Below are 21,410 nucleotides of genomic sequence, written 5' to 3' on the forward strand. Positions count from 1 at the left end.
CGACGGCGCCTGCCACGCTTCCACCCAGGAGAGCATCCCCGAAGGCCCCCCACGTGTGTGTCAGACAGGAGGCCTTCCCGGACACGCAAGTGGGGGCTCTCCCACACGAAGTCCCGGCGCCCCTGACCCAGGGTTTCTGCCCTGGGCCCTGGGGCGGCTAAATCGGCGCGAGCCCTTTAAGAGCTGCTTCCAGGGCATCCCAGCTGTGTGGGGCTCGGGGTGCGACCCCCATTGGTTTTCAAGGCTAAATGTTTGGGGGGGGGCTTGTCTCTCAGGTGCAGGTCTTTAAAGGTGGGGTGCCTTGATAGGGGGTTCACGCCCCCTCAGCTCCTCAGGGAGAAGGCCTGGGTTTTGAGTTCCCTCTCCAGGGTCGGTCCTCCCACCCAGGGTGGGGTTCCTGGCAAGACTGTGGCCCAGCCTCTCCTACCTGCGAAGCAGGAGTCTCAGCCAATGTTTCTGGGGTTTTTTTGTTTTCGTTTTTGTTTTCAGAGGAAGTTGTTCCCCACGTAGCTGTAGATTCGGTGTGTTGGCCGGAGGACGTGCGTGCAGGACCCTCCTAGGTCTCCATCTTGAACCGGAACCTGGCTCCTTTCTCCCTTTGGCAGTTTTATATTAAAAAGACCTTATTAGCTTAAGGATGACCCCATGCTTTTTAAAAGTCACTGTTGATTTTTGAAAAGCTCCCCTCTAGAATTACAAAAAGAGCTCAGCATTCTTAACTGGTAATTGACTCCTATAAACTCTATGTTCAAAGAAATCACAGTTAATAAAAGGGTAAATACGATGCCGGCTAATGTTTATACTTATGTAGGTATCTAAAAAATAAAGAGTTGGCTCTTTATAGTTATAGGAATATTTCTAAAAATATATTACAATTCTCTTCTCTTAAGCAGAACCTTGTATAGAAGATCCAGCCCCACTCCCACCCCACCCCACCCCATGTAGCCATATACATCCACTGCATCAGAGAATATTAAGATTGTTAAGCCAGGAAAATAAAGACAAAGGCAGAGTAAAAGTATAGCCTAATTGGTTACCCTGAGGTCCATTTTGTATTTAGAAAAGACAAAATAAATGCATGACTGTTTTCTTTTTTCTAAAACAGCTTCAAAATAATGAGTTCATTCCCTTTTATCCCTCAACGGTGACCAATCAACTGAGCTGCTTTAGAATCATTAGGAACTTACAGATATAATCATATTTGATGTGTTTGAAATAATTGCAATTATTATGAATTTGGGGTGCTCAAAATGACCCATCCTTGCCTAGTGGGAACCTATTTTAATTGATTCTTCGGTCCTTTTGACACCCTGGTAGAAATTGATAGCTTCCTTGCTTTCTGTAAATATTTATGGAGACAATATCTGGGATTTGCTTTACAATTATGGCACAGGAAAAAGAGGTATAGAAGGAACAGGATTGACCATGGGTTGAAAATTGCACCATGGAGGTACCTTACATTATTCTCTTACATTTGTAAATGCTGAAATTTCCAAAATAAAAAGTAGAGATTAAAAAAGTTCAGCCTGTGACTTCCAAAATAGGACCTTGAAATCCTTACTAAGACAGTAGTCTTAAATGCCTGGTTTTGATGGGAGAAAAGGGGATTTGTAAGTTCCCAAGTCTTCTCTTGACTTACCAAGAAAAAGTATAGAGGTCTCAAAATCAAAGGTAGTGAGCTTTCTGATTATGAGGATATTCCCCCAGCCCCAGAAAGGCATGAAACCCTCTCTAAGACAGAAAACAGGAGGGTGGAGGGTGAAGAGAGTGGAAAACGGTGAGCTCAAAGCCCCAAAGGTTTTCCTGGTGGGTACCTCTTGACTGTTTTGGTCATATTCACAGAGCAGGCGAAAAATGGCTTCTGAGGGTAGCCTGTTTGTCTCATCTTCTTCCACTCTTCAGCCCAGATTCTTGCCTCTCATCCCCAAAAAGGCTGACTCAATTTCTTGGGGTCCAGGAAATCTTGCTTTCCAAACAGGGCAGGAAAGAGCACTGGGCTGGGAGTCCAGACGCCAGCATTTGAGCCCTGTGACTCAAAATGGCACTGTGTCTTGGGTCTCAATTTCATCACCCATTAAAGGAAAGGTCAGCCTGCAAGACTCAAGATCCTTCAGTGTCCCAATCTTCACCCCTGGGCCTGAACACACAGCCCCGCAGGCCTTTATGCCTTTTCACTGAACGTCTTTTCCACCATTACACATTACACAGCCTCCTAAAGAAATATACGACTTTGTCACTTTTTGCAGATAATTGGGAGACGAGGTGCCCAGTACAAATAAACCCCAAAGTTGGCAGCACTTTCAGGCTTTGGGAATCAGGCGCGTCACCGACCTGTACGATTTCTCCTCTCTGTCCTTGCTCGCCTGCAAATCCTGACCCCCGTCCCCACTGCGGAGAAATCTCCTAAGAGACGGCAGCCGGCGTAGCCTCTGCGCCCGGGAGGCGTGGAGCAGAGGGCGCGGGAGCGGAGCGCTCTGCGGCCACGCTCCCCGCGCAGAGGCGAGAGGGAGGGGCCGGCGGGGGCCGGGCAGCACCAGAGGCGGCGCGCGGGGCTCGCCGTGGCTCAGTCTCCTCCAGAGCCCAGCCCCGGCCGGCGAGAGCGGCGGCGAGCGCGAGCCGGAGCCGGAGACCGGGCCTCGGAGCAGGGAGGCTGAGGGCCAGGGAAAGCGGCGGACCCGAGTGGAGGGCCGCGCTCGGGCCCCCGCCGCGTGCGCGTCCTCCTGGCGGATCCCGGTAAGTGCGGGCGGCCGAGTCCCCGCCAGCCTCCAGGCTTGGTGGCCGCAGTGGTCGTTGTCCCCGGATCCGGTGGCGCGCATCCCGCTGCTGCACCACAGGCTCACAGGTGGCTCCGTGGTGGACGTGGGTGCCCCAGGCCCCGCAAGGAGTTAGCTAACTCCCTCCGCTCAGGGGCGCGGTTTCCGAGCCCCCAGCTTCTTCCACCCCGACCGCCCTTGCTTCCGGCTCCGAGGTGGGGGGCGCGGCGGGGCAGGGCCTGCCGTCGGGGTAGACACGCCAGAGGAAAGCTCCCCTTCCCCAAACCACCCACAAACGATTCGGGGAGATGCGGGCCAAGCGCCTTCCCAAGCTGCGTCCCCGCTTGCTAGTGGGGCGTCTGTCCTTTAGTTTTATTTTCCTATTAACCCACCAGGGAAAGTTTGGGACCACACAAGGCAAAGTTGGGGCGCAGCTGGGGGTGCACTTCTCCGGCAGAGGCAGCTTCCGTGGAGCGAAGCGGCAGAATTGCAGGTGCAGCCGGCTCGCTGGAGCTGATCCTGCGCCCTGGGAGTTGAGTCTGTCCCTGCCCGTAGCCCTGGCCAGGCATTGTGACAATCCCCGGAGCGCTGTGAGTCGCTTAATCTTTGGTGCTAAGCGTCGACATCTGCAGCCAGCCGAGAATCTCTGTGATGGGTAGCAGCATCTTAGCCTGGTTTGACTTGTGTTCTTGCTCTGCTGTGCAAACCTGAGCTCCAGCTAATCTCAGCGTTTAACTGGCGTGTGTTTAATTAGCTTATTTTACACCTGAGATCATCTCAGCAAGCCTCTAAAATGAAATCGTTGATATAAAAAGCAACAACAACGTGTTTTTAAAGAAAAATTTAAATAGGAACCTTTAGAATATCCACTGTGGTGTCTAGATATCTAGTTTTACCCATCTGTGTGGGATAGAGAATGAAAACTGCTTGAATATCTACCCTACTAGAAGAGTCAGTGTTGGGGCTATTTTTGTCAGATTTTGTGGACAGAAGGATTGCTGCAGCTTGCATATTGTTTACGAAACACACATTGAGTCTCTAGAAATAGCCTACTTGTTAGTTGCCTGATTTACTATGTTGTCTATTTTACATATGACTAAAGGTTGTTTTTAAAAATAAGCTTTAGCTGAAAACAATATCTAGATGTTTAGGGAAGACAGTCCATGTCACCAGAGCATTCTTTTGTAAACTTGAATTTTTAAAGGGCTATTTTTCTGCATCAGATATAGGAGAAGCTTTTCATGAAAAAATAAGATGCTGAGATCTTTATGTGTATAGGAAAAGAGTGCTATCTTCTCCAACACTCAGTGCTTTCAAATGATAGATTAGATCAGAAAAGTGCCTTTAACTGGAATTATATAATTGGGCTGGAAGAAAGCGTAGTAAGTAATTATTGGTTGTCAGGTACTTAGTTCTAAAAGAAGTGGTATCTTTTATCACTGGGCAGTTATTTGTTACATGATTAAAAATGGAATAAACTGATAGATTTTCATCTACAAATTTTTTATATTTAACACACATCTACATAGTCTAACCAACATTGGATTTACCAAAATGTTTGAATTTATAAATACATGATTGTTATAAGCACTTACTAGGTGCCACATCTTATTCTAAGTGTCTCATCCTCAAAGCAGTCCTTGGTGGCAGGTGCTGTAATAGTTCTTATTTTTTAAATGGGGAAACGGAGGCACAGAGAAGTTAAGTAACTTTCCCAAGGTCAAACACAGGATGGGACTTCATCATACCTGCAAAGTTCTTTTTGTAGAAAAAAAGACATATGCTTTTGTCATTTACTTATCCTTGTTTTAATTTTTATTTAAGCATAAATGTCGGAAATATTTCCGGTGAAGCATAAGAACCCCTGATTGTGAAAGGGCCCCACAAGCACCATTGACTCTAACGTGAAGAAAAGTATGAGAGAACCATCTGGTTGAGTCTACAATCGGAAGACCACCACATCGACCAGAAGACCCAGGATGGATCTGCACCAAAGCTCTGCCATCACTTTCCTTGAGAAATGGTGTTTGGAGAAGTCACTGTCTGGCTGCAGGAGACATTATAATGTCAGGAAAAAACTGAAGTTAATTCGAATCTTGGGCCTTCTCATGGGCCTAGTAGCCATCAGCACCGTCTCATTTTCAATCAGTGCCTTTTCTGAGACAGAGACACAGAGCACAGAAGAGGCCGTTGGTGCAAGTGGCCCTAGCACAGCACACGGTTACCGTAAGAGAACTCTCTTAGATTTGAATGACAAGATTCTGGATTATACTCCACAGCCACCTCTTTCTCAGGAAGGCACGTCTGAGAATACTACAGATCATGCCCAAGGAGACTACCCAAGAGACATCTTCTCCCTCGAGGAGCGAAGAAAAGGCGCCATTGTTCTGCATGTCATTGGAATGATCTACATGTTCATAGCCTTAGCCATTGTCTGTGATGAGTTCTTTGTTCCTTCTTTGACTGTCATCACTGAGAAACTGGGCATCTCTGACGATGTGGCCGGAGCCACCTTCATGGCTGCCGGGGGCTCGGCCCCAGAACTTTTCACATCTCTCATAGGGGTATTTATTGCTCACAGCAATGTTGGCATAGGCACAATCGTGGGCTCAGCTGTGTTCAATATCCTCTTTGTTATTGGCATGTGTGCTCTGTTTTCTAGAGAAATCTTAAACCTGACATGGTGGCCGCTCTTTCGGGATGTGTCCTTCTACATCGTTGACTTGATCATGCTGATCATATTTTTCCTGGATAATGTTATCATGTGGTGGGAAAGCTTGCTTCTCTTAACAGCTTACTTTGGCTATGTGGTTTTCATGAAATTCAACGTCCAAGTAGAAAGATGGGTGAAGCAAATGATAAATCGCAATAAAGTCGTCAAGGTGACAGCACCAGAGGCCCAAGCAAAGGTTGGTGGTGGTGGTTGTTTATTTAATGTTCTAAATAATTGTGTTTTTGAGATCTACCACTTTTTTAAGGGGGTGGTGTTTGGGGTTAGTGTGGATAAAGAATGCTTTCTGCAGTTCTGTGATAGCCAGACTGACATGGCAGTGGGAAAACATAATTTGGGGATATTCTGGCGGATATCTCCTAAATTCTCCAGCTCTTTGCTTCAGAGTAGAACATTGATAAATATAGGTTATGTAAGTATCCCAGAGTGGACTTAACAGTTATTTACATGTGGAAGTAGGCATAATAATTTTGTGAGCAGTTTAATTTTCACAGGAGAGAGGGTATGTGTGTCGCTTAGCGAATTGCAGGTATTTTTTTTTTAAGTATGCACATGACAATGATCGAGAACCATCTCTTTAATGACATTTAAGGAAGAAAGCTTGTTTGGGTCACCAGAGCTGTACCTTTAAGTCAGCAACAGGCCCAGAAGGACCGGTCATTGGAATGGTCACAGCCATCTTTCTTAATCCACACAGTGATCTTGAGACCACTTGACCAGGAGCTGATGGAGACCCATGAGGAGGGAATCATTGCCAAGCCCTTCTGTCTGCCTCCGTGGCTTGATGGCCCGTTTTGCATACCATGATAAACATCACCCAAGATATTTTACAGTAGAATTTGAGGGAGTTTTAATGACAAGAGTGGCCATCCTTCCACTTAGGGGGTGAGCACGTTGGTATAGAGCTGAGAATAAATTGATCAGCAAAAACATAAACTAATAAATAATGGATAATGGATAAACAACACGAATAAAATCTTAAGTATAGAAATGAAGTTCTGATTTACATCCTAACATTGGAATGTTGTCTCTGAATGTGATTTTAAACAGAAAACCAAAATACATATGCAGAGTTTTCATACTAGCATCTAGGAAAAATCTCATGTATGCAAAAACAGATGTTGAGTGGAGGGTGAGATATTTTATCAAAAAAAAAAAAAGGAGAGAGAGATATTAACTTAGCATAATTCATTTATATTCAGGTTGGATGGCCACCCATCATTTTTGTAGTAACCATGACATGGAAGCAAAAAAACCCACAAAACCCCAAAACACCAGTAATATTGCTGTTTGTTACATGTAAAAGAAAAATGTTTTCTACTATATTTTTTTCTGATATTTCACTCAGTGTATAGTTGTTAGAAACTGAAGTAAAAAAAAAAAAGTCATTTAGCAGTAGACATGGCAAGTAAGCATTCAGATGTTAGAACTGAATATATATCTTTGAGGGCATCCTTGGACCCCTCTCCCTGCTCTAATTTTGTAGCCAAAAAGATGATCCCTCAAGCCTGATTGCTAGTTTGAGCGGTTTGCATTAATAATCTATGTGTTTAATCCAGTTAGAGTACTTAGTAATTGCCAAGGTAAAGGCATATTTTTTTAGAGTCAAGGAAACGATTTGGTGTCTTATAAATGTCCTGGGCACATCAAGGGTAAAAAGCCTTTTCGAGGACTTAGTATATTTTTGCTTTGTTACACAACAGTGGAACTTCATTAACTTAATCACAGATTCTGCGGAAGGTTATACTGACAACATTTGTAAGAAAGGAATTTGCAGAGCAATCTAATGGTGTATTAAAGTTGCAGGGGGATTTTATATTCTGATTTGAGGAGGAGCTGGTTTTGTGCATTTGGGAATAACTTTTTAAATACAGTTTACAGGCAATATTTAATCAATTGTAAACCACTCATTAAAGTAGCTCTGGCAGAATCTTTACCTACTGTAGTAGGTGCCTGTCATGTCATTTTTATGATATTTAAAAGTCAGAAGCTTAGGCTGACAATCCTTAACAGTCGTTTTTCAAATCCATAATTTAGTGCTATGCTTAATATTGTGCAGTTTTTAAATTTGGAAATTCTGGATTTACCTAATTAAAAAAGAAAGTAGATTAGATTCATGTTTATTTCTCCTGTTTCTTATTTTCCCCCCAAAATATGTTCATTGTATTATTTCCCTTGTTAGCACTAAATGGCTTTAATTTATTCCTTTTAATCGTTATTATTTCTTTTGGCATTCAGGAACTAAATTGAACTATAAATTATCACGGGAATAGAATTTTTTGAACATAGCTATGTCTCGTTTGGTGTTCCTCAAAGATGCTAGAACACATTTTTAGGTAGAACGGTGTCTGATGATAAGTGATTTCCTTCAGGAAATTTCACCTTGGCAATTTCACTTTTGAAGTATTGTTGGGAAAAATTTTTGTTTTAGCAGTTAGCCTTTACCATATGCCTGATTTCAGAATCTTATGGAGGTTTGGCTGCCCAAGCACTGAACATAAGGTGTCCCAAAGAGGGATGTGTCCTTGAATGTGGCCGTCTAGGTCCCTAACCTGCAGCATTGATTTCTGACTCCCTACCCCACCATCCTACAGAAGTCAGTGCTTCTGATATCATGAAACCATGCAGGAAAGAGACCCTAACCCAAATGCAGCACTCAATGAAGTCTTCATGGAGAGGAATGTGCTGTAGAAGAATTTAGGAAACAAAATATTCGGCGTGTTTTCGTGGTCTTCTTTGTACAACTATGGAGCATGGGAGTTTAGGAAACTAGAGGTAACATATTTTAGATGTTCTTGTACACATTGTCAGTGGTTCTTGCTAAAAAATCATCAGCTCTGCTGGACTCTTGGCAGTGAACTGTTTTGGAAACTATTTGCTTCGTAGACCAGTTGAAAATTCGAATTTGGTTCCATTATTGAGGATATATGTCATGGGGCAATTGGGAAGCATGGAAAAATGTGAGCTGGCGTATTTTTTCATAGTTACAGAAATAGTTTCTCATCTTGTTTAATTTTTACACCCCGTGTGTGCTTTTTATTTGTTATTACTATTGTTTCTTTTAGTGATAATAATATCCTTTTTAAAAAGTTGTGTGGTGTCATGACAGGGTCAGTATATCTGGGGCATTGACTCAGGGTATAAAAATATAAACTCTCTGAGCCTCGGTTTCCTAATTTGGACATGAATGCCTACTTCATGAAACTAGGAAAATTATTAAATGAAGAAATGGATGCTAAGCAGCTAACATAGTCCTTGGGAAATGTGGGTTGTTCAATAAATGTTAGTTCTTTTCCTTTTATCATCTGTTCTTAAATGGAAAGAGAGTCAAAATAATTTTTTTTAATATTCATTAAGAGAGAGAGCATGCATGTGAGCAGGGGGAAGGGCAGAGGCAGAGGGAAAGAGAGAATCTCCAGCAGACTTCCCCCTGAGCATGGAGCCTGATACGGGGCTCCATCCCACGACACTGAGACCATGACCTGGGCTGAAATCAAGAGTCCAACGCTCAACTGACTGAGCCACCCAGGCACCCCTAAAATAAATTATTTTAAATTCAAAAATTTCACATTTTTTAAAAACTGGAATTCATGCCAGTGAATCATTGAGTTAAGCAGGTCATTGTCTCCCTTAGGGGCATAGACTGTTTGTCATAGTATGATATTTATAAACCCTCGTTCACATACAGTGAATATATGCAGGCCAGGTATTATCATAAACTCTAAGGAAACCTCCAAATGCATTTATTGTCCTGAAATTTCATTGTGTAGAATTTTGCTTGAAATAAGTAGGCCATTAATTAGGGTTAAGAAATATCGATGCTGAGCAGAGATTTTTGTTTTAAAGGTATTCTTATTTATAAAATTATGGGGACTCTCTTCTAAAAACCTCTCCATAGCTGGTCAGGAATAACTTTGAATCCTGCAGGATGTGAAGCAGCAGAGTTTTAGGGCATCCGGACCATTTTGCTGTCTCTGCCCCTGGCCTTGGCAGCTGAGGTCCCTTGATCTGTTATGGTGCTAGGCCGTCATTGGCCTAGAAAGCAGCTGTCCATGGTATTTAACTTCTTCTTAGATTTGGCATTATAATCTGACAGCAAGTCAGCCCAGTTCTAATGAAGGGAATGGTCTAAATAAAGACGCTTAAGGCTGGATCCTTGAAGACTAGGCTAGTTAGTAACTTATGTGTGTTTGCTTTATTCAGTTTGTATGTTCCTGAAAAGTTGTTTGTAAATAGAGTTTCTGTAGTTCGAATTGTTATTAATGTTCATGAGAAAAACAAAATTGAAGCAATACTATAAATATTTCTCACAAGGTGAAGTTGTGCTTATAAGGTGCTGATCCAAAAATAATGTTATCAATACAAATGTGTAGGTCCAAGCTTGCTTATGGCACAAAAGATACTATATATTCAACCTTTGTTTCCCCTCCACACCTAGTAAATAAATTAGTAAAATTAATGTACAAACTTCAGAAAGGTAAGGAAAGATCATCCTTATAATAAATATAAGGGTGGTAGACTTGAAAACTCTCTGTCCCTCTGACAAGAAAGAAAATTTAGGCATTAAAATTCTTAACTGACTAGATGTTTGTGAATGTAGTAAGTTTATCGAGGGATACAGCATGGTGCTCTTTTCCTTGCTTTGTTTCCTTCTACTTATATTAAAAGCAAACCCTTTAGTTACTGCATGTGATTCAGAGAGTGAACAGGCATTTCGACAGATCCAGAAAATCCAGCAGATCTTCATACACAGAAGTCAGATTACCTTTGGCTTTTCATCCTGGCTTCTCTGATTTCTCCAGCAATAGAAGACCTAAACTTTGTGAATCCTGGCAATGTTGAGAGCAAGAATTTACCACCATTTCCCTTCCTTCCTCCCTTCCTCCTTTGTCTCATTCTCCTCCCACGCACCCCCCCCCCCATTTTCTTTTCTTTCTTTCCTGTCTGTCTGTCTCTCTTTCTGGTAGAACCAGATCATTTGTATTTTAACTTTAACAAGGAATGGGATTGTTATGCTAAACTGTTCTTTGGGGGTTGGGAAGGCAAGTACATCTTCAGTGTGGATTTGACTGGTTTCTTTTTTTCATTCTTTTATTTTCAACCTTCTTTTGTTTTAAATAGGTTCCTAGTAACCAGAATATAGCTATATTTTGCTTACTTCAGTTTGACAATCATCTTTTAACTGGAAAGTTTAGTTTATTTACATTGATTGTGATTACCATTTCATTTGGATTCTATTATGCTATTTTATACTTTCTATTCGTTCTGATCTTTCTGTTTCCTTTTTATAATTTTTTCTTGCTTTTTTTTTTTTTTTTTTTGGAGAAGGAGGGCATTGATTTTTTTTCCCCTAAATTTCTTTTTCCCTTTAATAGTGTGGGATTTATATACTCTCTATTCTTTTAGTGTTGGCCTATAAATTTTAATGTGTAGAGTTAACTTAACATAGTATCGGTTAATTACACTCCTGCAAAGCAACCTAAGGACCTTAGAACACTTCAGCCCTATCACCTCTCCCCTGCTATATATGATTCGAAGTCCATGATTTAAGTTCTGCCTTCTGTTTTATAACAGCTTTATTGAGGTATAACTTCACTTTTTTAACCCTACAAATTAGACATTGTCATCATGCCATCAGTGTTTTTAGAGTTAACCATTTTTTACCAGCTTTTCCCCTCCTCATTCTTTTCCCCATTTCAGACCTTTTTTCTAGGAGTTTTTTTCCTCTACTGACTTATACTTTTTATAAGTTCCTTTAGCACGACTCTATTAATGGCAAATGCTCCTGTTTGTATTTCCTTAAAGATGTATTTCACTTTTAATCCTGAAAGACAGTGTGGATACAAAATTATTTTCTCATTTGACTTTGAAAATTATATTCCAGTGTCTCTGACTTCCATTTTTACTGTTGAAAAAGACCATTGTCAGTGTAAATGTTGCTCCCTTGTAAGAAATCTGTCTTTTCTTGGTTGGCTTTCTATAAAAGACCAACCCTAACGGCCCTCGTTGGCAGCCCTGTCAGGACCCCTCTCACTCTTGAGAGCTTTTTCTGTGTCTTCACCTAATAAACTTCTATCACTCTACTCAAAGAAAGAAAGAAAGAAAGAAAGAAAGAAAGGAAAAGAAAAAAAAATCTGTCTTTTCTTTTCAGCTACATTTAAGGTTTTCTCTGTGTTTCTGGTGGTTAGCATTTTTTTATGTCATGTCAGGTAATGTTTTCTTAATTATTGATCCCCTACTTATGATTCACTAGACTTCCTGAATTGGCAGGTTAGTGTATTCTACCAATTTCAACTCTACCTCATTTTTCCTGTGGTCTTCTATAATTTTGATTAAACAGATGTACCATCTCAACCCATCTGCCACATCTTGCAACTACTCCTCTTTTTCTCTGTTGCTCATTCTGCTCCTTTCTTTATGTCGACCTCCTAGCTTCTAATTCTCTCTTCAGTTTTGTCTAATCAACTCTAAAGCTCAACTGTTTAATTTCTAATATTATTATAGATTTCCTTTCTAGAAGTTTTTTTGTGGCTCTTTCATATCCGTTAGGTTGACTTTCATTGTTTCTTATTCCTTAATCATTTATTGACTTCTTTTATTTCTATAGAAATGCTAAATTCATTAATATTTCATAATCGATATTCCTAGTGACGATATCCTTGAAGATCTAGTTTTGCTGTTTAATTGGTTCTCAATGATACGGAGTTGCTTTCTTACATATTTCGTTTAAAAAAAACAATAACTTTGAATTCCTGTTCCTTGGAACTTTACCCATGGGAAGTCACTGAGGCCTGGGTTTTAAGTGTGTTCCTTGGAAGAGGACTGTATTTGTCCTTCAAGCAAGTCCCTGGTAGCACAACCAGCCTGGCATCATTCTAACCTAAATGTTTGCCTTTTTTCTACCCAGGTAGTGTGAATTCAGACTCCAAACCCATGTGAGTGAGCCAGTGGTAGAAATTCTTAAAGGTGACCTCTCTCTCTCTCTCTCTCTCTCTCTCTTTTCAATATCACTTAAAACCAAGACCAAAATAGGCACATTCTACTGTTTCCCCTTGCTAGGCGAGTTTTTTTCCTCTTTATTCACCTGCTAAGAGTATCAACCCTTCATTTTTAGCTTGTTGGAAGTGGAGGTCTCTGAATTACCTCCTTCCTACTAGGCCCTTGTTTGTAGCTTCTAAAAACCTAGTCTTTGGCCACTGGAGAATGGCAAGTACTTTGAAGGCAAAGCAATACAGACCCCTCTGAATTTGTGCTTACTTGGTGTTGTTGGTTCTAAGAAACCCCTGACTCCTCACTAACATAGTTAGATAATTTAAAAATTATAATATCTAGAATTTTGGGATATGATATACTGAGAATGGCTTCTCTGAATATTTGGTCCATTATATTGCCAGAAATATATGTTTCAGACTGTGGGTTTGTCAAAAGATAATGCATATAACAAGAGAGACTGATATGGAATTTTAATTGAGTACTCTCAGAGTGTTTCATGCAGCCTAACCATTGCAATAAAGCTTCTCATCAACAAAAATCCTACCAATGGCAAATTTTAAGTCGAATCTAAGAGGCAATTCTAACGAAGTTATTTGGGGCCACTTTAAATTTGCCTTTTAAATAATATTTTTACCAGATACTGAAAGCAATATATTCATTGTACAGGATTATAAAAACGCATCAAAATATAAAAGAGAGATTTAAAATAGCCCATAATCTCTCCATTGCACCATCCAAAAATAATTCTGCATATTTGCATGTATCCTTCCAGACTTTTCTCACATACACATATACACACACATGTATATTTACATATATCTAAGTATTTAGATAAATTGAAATGATATTGGACATGCATAACTTTAAACTCGGGTGTATAACATTTTAGCTTTTTAAGAATTTTATGTATTTATTTGAAAGAGAGAGATCATGCACACAAGCAGGGGGAGGGGCAGAGGGAGAAGCAGACTCCCCACTGAGTGGAGAGCCCAACACGGGTCTCAATCCCAGGACCCTGGAATCATGAACTGAGCTGAAGGCAGATGCTTAACCGACTGAACCACAGAAGCGCCCCACATTTTAGGTTTTTTTTAACTTGATATTTATGAGCATTTCTTCCTATCATTTAATGTAATTCATTACTTAGTATTATTATAAAATAGAAAGTCATTTTCTTATTATAAAATGTTGCAAACATATCAGCACTATAAAAAAATGCTACAACAAATAGCCTTACACACACATTTCTGATTTCAGAGAAACAGAAATTCTGGATCAAAGTTTATGAGCTTTTTAAAGATTCTGCTACATTGCAACATACTTGGTCGTGTTGACTATAATTTTTAATATTTTTATGTTTTCACAGTGAAACAGCATTTTTTGTTTTAATTTGCATTTTTTCAATTAATGAGGAGTTTGAGTGTGGAAAAATATGTTTATTGAGAACCAATTTTTTAATAGGTTGCCAGTTTGTTGTGTATCCTTTGTGTCATTTTTAAAGTTTTCTGTGATGACTTGAAGATCTCTTACAAGTGTATGTTGGGAATCACTAACGTTCCCCCTTCCCAAGATTTCCGCACCCAAATAAAGCCAGGAGGTTTTTGTGTTTTTTGTTTTAAAGGATGAATTATTTTGAAGGAGACCTTGTGACTCAGGAATTGGGAGATTAGTTTCCCAGGAACTGGCCATGTGACCTTGGGGAGAGCCTGCACCACCTAAGACCCCTATTTTCTCATCTGGAAAATGGGAGACTTGACCTGAATGACCTAAAACGTTGCTTCCAACTTGTCACTTCTGTCCTTGGAAGCTCTAGTGTATACTATTTGAAGTATTCTAACCGTGTCAAAGGAATAACCTAATACATTTATCTAAAACAGAAGACCAGACTCTAACCATACCCATATCACCAAACTCTGTTTCTCAATTGGCTTACCTGCAGTAAGCAGGTAATGACTTATTGGCTTGGCCGAGCAGGAATTTTGGCTTGGGCATGTTGTGGGCAGTAGTTCTTCCAGACAGGAGAACGACTTGCATGGGAGAAAGTCATTTAGAGTTTACAGTGGGATTCTAGACCTGCTCAGCTTCTGTGGCTTCTAACTGGGAAAACTCGCCTGGGCAGCTGCACGTGCGTCCCTGGGATGCTAGTCTCTCCACAGTCAAGAGAAGTGGGAGGTCTCAAAATGGCTGTGTGCTTCATACCAGGTCCTTACTCCATCAACACTCTGAAGTAGAGATCATCTCCCCCTGCACATCAGGAACCCGAGGGTCAGGAAACGTAAGTGATTGCCCGAGGTCCCAACTGAGTGGTATTAAACTGCATTTGAACTTGGGTCTGATTCCTAAATGCCTGCTCCTTCTCCTCGTGCTTCTCACTGGACAGTCGGGGATAAAGACAAAGCAAACCTCCAAATTAGATTCACGTTTTTTGTATTAGGCTTTGTTCAGTTAGTGACTTTCAAGTATTTTTTACCATGACCTCCGCTAAGAAATCCGTTTTCCATCCTAACCCATCGTGTTAACACAGCACATGCTGTGTAACATATGCTTACGTACACATACAAAAATAACATCTAAGTGTGATGCACTTTTTATCACTTAGATTTTCTATGTTATCAAAAATACCAGTTTCAACCCTCTAAAGTAACTTCATGACCCACCAATAAGTTGTCACCTGAGTTTTAAAAAATAGAATCATGTTAAGAAATTTCTTTTTTCCCCTCTTCCTCTTCGCAGGGCTGCCCTGCAAAGCTGTGCTAGTTTACTCCACGAGGGCATCTTTCTGATCAAGGGGATGAATAGGGGAAGAAAGTCAGACATCACTCTGCTGGATAAGCTGTGTGCTTTGGTGTGGAACTGTGGCTGCCCAGAAAAAGGGGTGCCTTTTCTTCATTCAACCAAAGTGCCCTTTGGGCTGGTGGTGGCTTTGCTTCATCCCCTCAACTTCTCCTTTTTATAATTGACTTTTTAGAGTTTCAGAGCCCTGGATCCACGCAGACCCTTATGTGCATGTAAATCCGTGCTGATTTTCATGGTTGGGACTGTTTCAGCCATTTAGAGTTGGATCCACATGGTATCTCAGCTTCCTTCCTAAGCACACATACTGTCTGTGTTCAGTTGGGTAACTTCGGCCCTCTGACCAATGCAGATTTCTGCAGAGTCCTAATATGCCAGCATCTACCAAGCTATGTCTTGCTCTCTGGCTCTGACATAGACAGATTGCAGGGGAAGGAAGGGGCAGATCAAAGCATGATATGCTCCCTGAGCCTCGACTCATCCTTGTTTCCCAGTGAGCTTGTCATCGGGTAGAAAAGAAATGTGGATGAAACAGGGAGATGAAATCAGAGGAAAGCAGAACCTTGGCGAGAAGACCAAAGCTGCATTTCAATTAGATTGGTTTCTTTTTTTTCAAAGGCTGGATTTGTGAGCCAAATGATGCAGACATGGTTCTCATGCTGGTGAAAGCTGGTGGGTTTGGAAAGGGTCTGCGCACCAGGCCATAGTAATGCCACGCTTACAGCTTTAAAGGGTACACTCAGAATCAGCATTGGCAGGAACCAAGCCTGGCGAGTAATGTCCTTTTCATCCCACACAGTGGTGGTCTAACCCCGGTCCGGGCACTTTTGCCCCGAACATCTCCTCTTTGACAATAAAGAGGCCAGTTTATCTCCTAGGTCCTCCGCCAGCTCTGATAACTCTGTGCTTCTCTATTTTTTAAAAAAAGATTTTATTTATCGGTTTGATAGAGAGTGCAAATGAGTGGGGGAGGGTTGGGCAGAGGGAGAGGGACATGAGGCTCAACCCTGGATCACAACTGACACTTAACCAACTGAGCCATCCAGGTGCCCCTGTGCTTCTTGATTAATGGGACAGAAACAAGTATATGCCTGTAATTATGGACTGACCAATAGAGGAGTTGATCAGGAGCCCTGAACTTGCCTCCTTCCAAGTGTTTTTCCAACTAAGGAACCAACTGAAGCAGATTAGTTCCTTTGGAGGGGTAATGAGGGCTTCTTTATGCATCTGTTGGACCTTCCTGGAAAGGGCCAAGTTTCCCGTGCACTGTAAGACTTTCTCTCTTACTGTTTGATGGACGTTGAGCTGAGCAAGCAGGCTGCTGGTAGGAACACAGGTTTCACATTTAGCAGCCCTCTTCCTCCCACTTAAATCTGTCCATCTGTTGCCCTAACCTCTCAAGTCGGCTGAGTTGGTTTCATTTTTCCGTGCCACCTGATAGCAATTAAATACATGTCAAACCACTTCTGTTATTTTAGGTGTGTGGTAGACCCTGAGCATTGGTGTGTTCCAGCAACTTGGGACTTTGTTTCCTGAAACGAAGTAGGATAGTGAAGGTTTAACATGATGGAATTGTTATTTAAGCCTGGGGTAGAGTGTGACCATCCTAGCTGTACAATCTTGGGCAAGTTACTTAACCTTTCTGCACTTACCTTGGCTTATCTATAAGTTCAGAAAAATAATAGCATTTTCTTCATAGAGAGGCTATGAATTTGGATGAGACTGCACAGGAAAAGTGCTTAGCAGAGTACAGTCCCGCCCTGCCTACCCAAAGAGGCCCTATTCCTGGCCTCTTTTCCTCTGGGTCCCTTCCCTGTGCTACTAGCCTGCTGTCCCTAAGTCCAGTGTCTCTACCCCCACCCCCAGCTCCCCGGGGTGTTTTCCTCCTGTCATTTCAGGACCTTGCCTTGCTTCCTAGGCTACTTTGCCATGCCTCCCATGCAGCCATATGAAAGGGCAGTTGCCCCAACTAATCCCTAACTAATAGCCAAATCCTCAGTGTTCCGACTTGAACCTGCTTTCCCTCTGTTCTTGCAGAGGATTAAGAGAGAAGCAGTTTCCCTATCTATGAAACTGAGCCTCACACAGCTGTGAAATTCCCCTGAGCCCTCCTGTCACTGCCCTATAAATGCATTTACTCTTTTCTTCTGTGCACCATCAATATTTAATCTTAGCCTGTCATGTCTCCATCCGGTCATGGCTATAACTTACATTGGTTTGTCAGCATCTGTGTTTTCTGCCTTGGATTCAGTCACTGCCCTTGACTCAGGGACTGAGCAATCCCATTTGCAGTATTTGTTCCCAGGCTCATAGGTAAAAGTGCAAAGGGCACCTAATGCCCTTCAAGATGGTGGTAATGTGGTGATGAGTGTTCGTGATAAAAAGTCTGGGTCTGGAAAAAAAATCATAACATGAGTGGCTTATGTATTAAAGTCAAGTGGCAAACAACAGATTTCCAACTTAAGAAATAGGAGTCATGAGAAATTCCCCAGTCCCCCCAGGTTGTGAGTATGGGTATCAGGATGTGTAAGGGCTCCCAATTCTAAAAGTCAGATCACTCCAGCTGTAGCTTTCAGAAGCTTTTCTTGGGATATAATTTATTATAGAATATTATATTCTATATTCTATTATGAGAAATAAAAATATTTATTTATTACATAGAATTATAATTTAGCATAGGATTTACCCTCAGTGTACAATTCACTGGTTCTTAGTATATTCACAGAATTGTAAAACCAATACCACTATCTAATTTTAGAACAATTTCATCACCTCCAAAAAAAAAAACCCTGTACCTATTAGTAGTAATTCCTCCTTTTCTCTCTCCCCACAGTCCCTGGTAGCCACCCGTCTACTTTCTGTTGCTATAGATTTGTCTGTTGTGGACATTTCATAGAAATGGACTCATGCAATCTGTGGCCTTCTTTCACTTAGCATAATGGTTTTGAGGCTTATCCATGTTGTAGCCTCTTCATGGCCAAACATTCCCCTACACAACTAGACCACATTTTGCTTCTCCATTCATTCATCAGTTTATGAACATCAAGATTATTTCCATGTGGGGGGCCATCATGAATAATTTGCTATGAACCTTAGCATGCAAGTTTTGTGTGGATGTATGTTTTCAGTTCTCTTTGGTCTATACTTAGGAGTGGATTTGCTGGGTTATATGTTCACTCTATGTTTAACATTTTCAGGAACTGCTAAACTGTTTTCCAAAGTGGCCGCACCATTGTCATGCCTACCAGCAGCATAAGTTCCAGTTTCTGTTTGCCAGCATTTGTTATGTCTTTTTGACTATACCCATCCTAGTGGACGTGAAATAGTACCTTATTATGATTTTGATTTGCATTTCCTGGAAGGGTGATGATGTTGAACATCGTTTCATAAGCTTATCAGCCATTCGTATATCTTTTCTGGAGAAATTTCTATTCAAATATTTTGCCCTTTTTGAAATTGGTTTATTGGCCTTATCGTTGAGTTTAAGAGTTCTTTATGCATTCTGGATGCAAGTCCCTTACCACATAAATGATTCGCAAATATTTTCTCCTATTGTGTGGGTTGTTAAGGAATGTGCTCCATAGATGGGGCAGCTCCTAGACTGGGGACCCTTGAGTCTCTAAGCTGTTCTAGGCTTACTTATATCTAGAGTGATTTGGATCCCTGAGGTCAAACCCTAAGGCAGCCTCTTCCCTTGAGTTGGTCTTGAGAAAAGATTGATCCCCTTGAAGTTAAAGACTGGAGGAGGATTCAGGTTTGTGTGGAGTCCAGGGCTTCCTGACTGTGGAGATAATGGGAACGTGTGAGTCTACTTGAACACTGGTCCCCAGATGTTTGTGGTCTGCCGATTGCATCACCTCTCCTTATCTACTCCTGACTCTTCTCTGTATTATCTAAGAGAGTTTCTTGTCATCAAATCCCCTTCCGTACATCTTACCCAGAAGCCCTGTCAGGAAAGCAGTTGGGCCACAGGCCTTCACTTCCAGATGAGAGCCTTGGCCATTTTGCCATCTGGACCTTGGCATTTAGCTTTATGTATCTTGGTTGTGGGCCAGTCCTGTCCGTTTCCCCCTCTCCTTCCAAAAAGAACCTTCCTACTCTATCCTTTAGGAACATTTGCCTTTACCTTAAACAAAGCTTTGCGAGTGTATGGACCGGCATACTGTAAATAGTAACAATATGGTAATGATCTACTCCATCACTGTCTACCATGAGCAGTAATTGGACGAACCTGATTAATGAGCATGCTCTGAGAGTAAAGAGAACTTCTCCAAGCAATCATGCTTGGTACAAAAATGCACAATTGCTTCAAAGCTCCAGCAGTTTCCAAGGGGCTTAGGAAAGAAACATCTTCTTTCTGGCTTCTGGCTTGTTTCAGCTGCACAGTGACTGGTGGCATGGTGGATAGAGTTTTGTGGCCCCGAACAAGAGGCTGATTTATTCAAATAGGTTCAGATGCGCCAGGCTGCTCTGTTGATGCTGATTTTGAAGGACCGTTACAAATCTGCTGTTTTCGGCTGCCTTTTATTTTAAGTCCAATTAAGTGGGTAGCTACAAATAGCCCTGACCTTGAAAGTCTAAGTGAAGGTGAGATGGGAGAACAGGCTCGGGAAGCATGTGTTTTGGCATGTTAGCGCTCTGCGAGTCGTCCACACTTAAGGAAAATAAATAGAACAGGACAAGATGATGTCGTGCTTTAGGAGGAAGAATTTGAACGCCCTGGGAAGTAGCACCACATGCTTCACTGGTGGAGAATCATAAACTGTGCTAAAAATGAATCCAACTCTATCTCACTTCACTGGGGCTCTGGGAGACAGGCCCCAAATGCACGGTAACGTCAGCGACGTTCAGAGCATCATCACCTTGAATCAGTAAGTCCACCGCGTGCCATAGCTATGCTCTCGGCAGCCCTGGCGCATGATTTCTATTATTTATTTGTAGTGAAACAGTGCTTAGAGGACCATACCACCATTTCAGTTTCTTGCAAATGTGGATCACAGGAAGACCCTTGTGTAGTTGAATAGCTCATTTTAAAAATACTACCAGCATGGGGCTGCTTATTAAGATTCCTAAAGTCCCAGAGTTGGGTGATAGAGGTTTAAAGATTTTTTTTTTTAGCCATCTTTACAAAAGTAATGTGAAGTATTTTGTGATGTGTCGTGAGCTGCTCTTTGCTCTTCTTAACCTGAACCTCACAAGTCCAGGGGAAAAAATGCTCGTTCGAGAATTTCACTGAACGGCTGTTCTGAAACAGTTGGGTTTCTGTGCACCTATTTTAAAATATTTTTGTGTTCTTACTACCCCGTGACACGCTCCAACATTTCGTGAGTTACATATGTGTCTATCTGTCCCCAGTTTTCTACATCAAGAAATGGGGGCAGACAGCTCTCCTCTTGTCTCGCGGGATAGGGCAATAATTAACGAGGTAATAGGAGCAGATCACTGTCTGAGCCCACAGGCGAATGGGGCGGCAGAAGAGACAGTGGTAGGCACTGAATGAGAATATTAGGACATAGGACCAGCAGGGTTTCGAGCACATTTTCTTGCAAGATTCACATACATTGTCTTTATGGAAAGGACCTCTCTAAGGTGAACATCCTGAAAAAATGTTCACGTAGTCATCTTGGGAGAATAATAAACCCCCTCTCTGGCAGTCTGTATTTGTGTATGATTGTAATCTCAGAAACGTCCGTTTTTCTGGAAGCCCTGTGTCCAGAGGATCAGAACAGAACCAAGATCCAAGGCCAAGAGGACTTTCGAGAACCAAATAGATGCCAGAAGATCAATGCTCTAAATTTCAGGCCCTTAATCGTGCAACAACTCCATAAGACTCTTTGTAAGATTCTGTTGATACGTTTTCCCACAGACAAAATTCAAGTAAGTTAGGTTGCCTGGCTTCCCAGCCCATAAAGAAGTTGAAAGCTACCAACGTAGTTTCTCTGGGGCAGGGGACGGGTAGAGCTCTGCGTCAGGGGAGACGCCTCTGTCCATGCACACAGATAGCCAGGCCTGCCACTGGTCTAGTCACTGTCTTTAAACAGATTTTAAAAGGCTCCCTGCTCTGACCAGACCAATTAGAAAAGGCACAACGCCACTCTTTCCCCTAGGTATAGACAGCTCTAGAGGTGTGGGTGGGACGA

General features: G+C 41.9%; 1 protein-coding gene across 1 annotated transcript in view; it reads left to right on the forward strand.

Moving 5' to 3' along the window:
- Positions 1-2,471: 2,471 nt before the first annotated feature.
- SLC24A2 (solute carrier family 24 member 2) overlaps positions 2,472-21,410 on the forward strand; it is a 239,198-nt gene continuing 220,259 nt past the window's right edge. The window contains exons 1-2 of the mRNA XM_087869614.1: positions 2,472-2,733; positions 4,578-5,662. Of these exons, the coding sequence (XP_087725740.1) occupies positions 4,733-5,662 (930 nt within the window). The 5' untranslated portion in view covers positions 2,472-2,733; positions 4,578-4,732. The remainder of the gene's footprint in view (positions 2,734-4,577; positions 5,663-21,410) is intronic.

Source organism: Ursus americanus, chromosome 18 (assembly GCF_024610735.1).
Source record: "Ursus americanus isolate L20-20 chromosome 18, mUrsAme1.1.p, whole genome shotgun sequence".
NCBI lineage: Eukaryota > Metazoa > Chordata > Mammalia > Carnivora > Ursidae > Ursus > Ursus americanus.